General features: G+C 37.7%; 1 protein-coding gene across 1 annotated transcript in view; it reads left to right on the top strand.

The window, feature by feature from the left end:
• Window positions 1–3,179, top strand: part of LOC107702181 (lysosomal protective protein-like) — a 5,430-nt gene extending 2,251 nt beyond the window's left edge. The window contains exons 2-11 of the mRNA XM_016504426.1: window positions 182–293; window positions 507–644; window positions 723–884; window positions 1,013–1,104; window positions 1,221–1,305; window positions 1,390–1,530; window positions 1,625–1,761; window positions 1,860–2,022; window positions 2,112–2,201; window positions 2,414–3,179. Of these exons, the coding sequence (XP_016359912.1) occupies window positions 182–293; window positions 507–644; window positions 723–884; window positions 1,013–1,104; window positions 1,221–1,305; window positions 1,390–1,530; window positions 1,625–1,761; window positions 1,860–2,022; window positions 2,112–2,201; window positions 2,414–2,497 (1,204 nt within the window). The 3' untranslated portion in view covers window positions 2,498–3,179. The remainder of the gene's footprint in view (window positions 1–181; window positions 294–506; window positions 645–722; window positions 885–1,012; window positions 1,105–1,220; window positions 1,306–1,389; window positions 1,531–1,624; window positions 1,762–1,859; window positions 2,023–2,111; window positions 2,202–2,413) is intronic.
• The last annotated feature ends 851 nt before the right edge of the window (window positions 3,180–4,030 follow it).

The raw sequence follows: 4,030 nt of genomic DNA, 5'->3' as shown, positions 1-4,030 counted from the left end.
TTTTTATATATATATATTAAAAAAAAATTTGTTGTACTCTATTGTTATTGTGAGTACTAGCAGTATTGTGTAAATAGACCTTCCTCACATTTTAATGTACTATAGTTTGAGTCTCTTCAGCAACACATTATGATTGTTTTGTGTATTCATTATTGTATTAAAAAGTGTGTATATGTTACAGGTTTGTCACGTCTCAGAGGGACCCGCTCAAGGATCCAGTCGTGCTGTGGCTGAATGGAGGGCCAGGCTGCAGCTCTTTGGATGGGTTTCTATCAGAGAATGGCCCCTTTCATGTATGTTGATAGTTGTCTTTATTAAAAAAAAAAAGGAATAACAAGTGTTTACAATGCATTGCTGGTTTAATCTTAAAGAGCCAAGACCAAAAGAGATTAGAGAGTGAAAAACATTCATGTAATTTCAGTCATTGAAGTTCTAAATTGCTTTTCTGTACAACACAAAAGCATAAATATCTCAATAAACATTGTGTTTGATCTGTGTGTCCTTAGGTCAATGATAATGGAGCCACACTTTATGAGAACGAATTCAGCTGGAATAAAATCGCCAATGTTCTTTATCTTGAATCGCCTGCTGGAGTGGGTTATTCCTATTCAGATGACCAAAAATATCAAACAGATGATGATGAGGTAAGTGTCTAAACATTCGTAGACATTCATAGCCTATAAAGACAGACTTTTTAAAGCCTTAATGTGTATTTTCTTTAGGTGGCAAATAACAACTACCTGGCATTGCAAAGTTTTTTCATCAAGTTCCCAAATTTCACCCAGAATGAGTTTTTCATTTTTGGTGAGAGTTATGGAGGCATTTACGCACCAACACTCAGTCTGAGAGTTGCCACTGGAGGTCAACTTAAAGTGAACTTTAAGGTAGGTTTATTATGCTCATTTCATTTTAAAAGTGTAATTTATTAAAATGTAGTGTATAAAATGTAACTTATGTTGTGTACTTGTTTACTAACATTTGAAGATCTGTTGTATCTCTTATATGTTTGCAGGGCTTTGCTGTGGGAAATGGCATTAGTAGCTTTGCACTAAATGACCAATCACTAATCTACTTTGGCAACTATCATGGCCTGTTTGGAGAACAGTAAGCTAAATCACTTACTTCTATATGTGGCCACTCATGTTTATATGTTTATTGCAATACTGACAATGAATATTTTGATAAATGTTTTTTGTTTTTAAACACTATTTTGCTTGAAGGCTGTGGAAGGATCTGAATGACAACTGCTGTCAAAATGGAGTCTGTAATTTCTACAACAATTCTAAAGAGTCCTGCTCAGATGTGGTAACATGAATGCATCCACACGTGCTTGCAACTCTTGTACAGCCTTGCCATTATTTACGGTGACTAGTCTTCTGTCTGTTGCAGGTGTCACATGCATTTAATATAGTCTATAACTCTGGGTTGAATACATACGCGCTGTATCTTGACTGTGCTGGTGGCGTCACATCTCAGAGAGCCATGATGCATCTTTTCAGAAACTTCAGGAAGCATTGGGAAGCTAATAAGGTGAGTCTTGTTCGATCTAATCATGCAGCCTTCCAATCCACTTTGATAAACTTGATGGAACAAAGGGGAAATGTACTTTCTTTTGTTTGTTCAGTCAGTAGGAAATACTCCAAATGTTCAGGGAGTGCCTCCATGCATCAACAGTACTGCTCAGATGAACTGGCTTAACCGAGGAGATGTGAGGAAGGCGCTGCACATTCCTGATGTACTACCACCATGGGACATCTGCAGGTAAACGGACGCCTGTCCTCACTTACGGTTTCAGTGTGTGTGTGCACATGCATGAACGCACGTGTGTAGCTCTTCCTGAGTTCTTCCTTTTTATGCAGCGATGCTGTGGGAAGACAGTATCACACCATTTACGAAACTGTGAAGGATGTCTATGAGAAGCTGCTGGCTTTGGGTCTGAGAGCTTTGGTCTATAATGGAGATACCGATATGGCTTGTAACTTCCTTGGGGACCAGTGGTTTGTTGAGCAGCTTGGACATAAGGTAAGATCTACTGTATGTTCTGTGAGATGTGATGATCTGCAGAATTTATAGCACCTTCTAAGTTTAATGTTGGGTTTTTCTTCTTCAAGGCGAGCACACAATACCAACCCTGGATTTATGAGAAACAGATTGCTGGATTCTACCAACAATTTGGCACCATCACTTTCCTCACAGTCAAGGTACGTTTCAGGCATCCATGTAACCTGTTTTGCACTTTTCCAAGGTGTAGTTATACTTTTCTTTGTTACAGCCTCCATGAGATCTATTGATGTGCAGCTGCTGTTTGCGTCTAATAGAGATTCATATGACTGGCTCTGATCAGTTAGACATTCTGGCTAAATGGTGAAAGCTTACATGTACTAAAGCATGACATACAACTCTGCTCTTCCAGGGTGCAGGTCACATGGTTCCTCAGTGGGCTCCTGGTCCATCTCTCCAGATGCTACAGAGTTTCCTGTCCAATAAGCCTTATTGAACTTCCTCCAGACCATGTCTTAAGTCCCCAAATCTAATTTTTTTTAGAAGTGGTCTGGAATGGATTTTAAGAAAGTGTGATTTTAAGGAAACTGTTGAAATGTGACATGAAGTTGCACATTCATTTTCTCAGGGACTTTTGGGTGTTTGCATATGTTTGGGAATTTTGATATGCTTTTTATTGTTTTGTTTAAATTGTTTCAATCTTTTTTAATCAATTTTCCCTTGAACACTAGGGGTGGTTTTCATAGTCATGTTGCTCATAACAAAATCATATAATCCCAATTATAGACACACTTTTTAAAACCGTATTAGTGGATATCATGGTTTTAAAATGATCATTGTCCTTAAATCGTGGGTTACTGGTGAGATGCTCTTTTGTAAGAACTGAGGACAAATATATTTATAGTCTTCATTTTCTTCCTACCCTTGATACACTCGACACTGAAACAAAGTTATACTATTCTTAATTATCTTGATCTATTGTTATAAATGGTTTACAATCCTATCTGATTGTCAGATCCTTTAATAAGGATTATATGGATGAGCATGTAACACTCCATTTGTTCTAAGATAGTCTTTCAGGTATGTGGAAATTCAACCCAAGAAAGCTATAATTTTAAGTTATTATTTTCAAATGGAATCAGTATAAACCAAGAAATAAAAAGCTGTTTTTAGTTTAATTTGTCTGTGTATATCTGCATTGATTAAGCTTAATTAATGCTATGGCAACTGTTTAAACCACAACAGCATCTAGAAGGATTGACATGAGAAACTAAAATGAACTGATTTAAGTCATTTCCCTGTTGTGTGTAAAACCTAAATGATGATATGGACATACATACAGTAACGTGTGGTAGAGTATAAACAGAGAGATGAAATATAAATTATAGATATCAAAGGTGATGCGGGATATGGAGCTGGTAATAGAGGACCCAATAGAGGACAGTTCAATGCAGTAACATGTTATCAAATGCCCCAATTATGGATTTTTGAAAATTACCTTTCATGCAGTGTGTAACACAGCTCTAAGTGAATGAAAACATCCTGCAAAGTGTTAAATCTGAAAGTGCACCGTGTATAAAGTTATTGTCTCAAAAGAAAAAGTCGACTCTGAATCATTGAAACGAGTCGGTTTTTAAAACGAATCCCAAGTTGTTTCATGTTGACGTCAACATGAAACATTAGCATATTATTGCCCGCCCACTTGTTGGTCAGAATGAAAACGCAAATTCATTCTTTGCCACTAGGTGTGCTTTTGGAGCGGTAAAATAGCGGTTTCACAGGTAACGCTGTACACAAAGCAGCACTGCGCTCACAAACACTGCTTTATCAGGCATTGCAATCATGATGAAATGAAAATTAGACCAATCACCGTCGATTAGCGTCACGCAAGGAGGAGTTTGGAAAAATGAATCGTTGAGCAAATTGTTTGGGAGTCGTTGAGCAAGTAAGGTAAAAATAAATGCATATTAAGGCCGGGACACACCAAGCCTACGGTCGGCCATCAGGCAATGTCGGGCAGACGGCGAGA

Source organism: Sinocyclocheilus anshuiensis, unplaced genomic scaffold (assembly GCF_001515605.1).
Source record: "Sinocyclocheilus anshuiensis isolate Anshui unplaced genomic scaffold, SAMN03320099.WGS_v1.1 scaffold1941, whole genome shotgun sequence".
Taxonomy (NCBI): domain Eukaryota; kingdom Metazoa; phylum Chordata; class Actinopteri; order Cypriniformes; family Cyprinidae; genus Sinocyclocheilus; species Sinocyclocheilus anshuiensis.
Note: the sequence above shows the minus strand (reverse complement) of the source record. Positions and strands in the feature narration are given on the sequence as shown.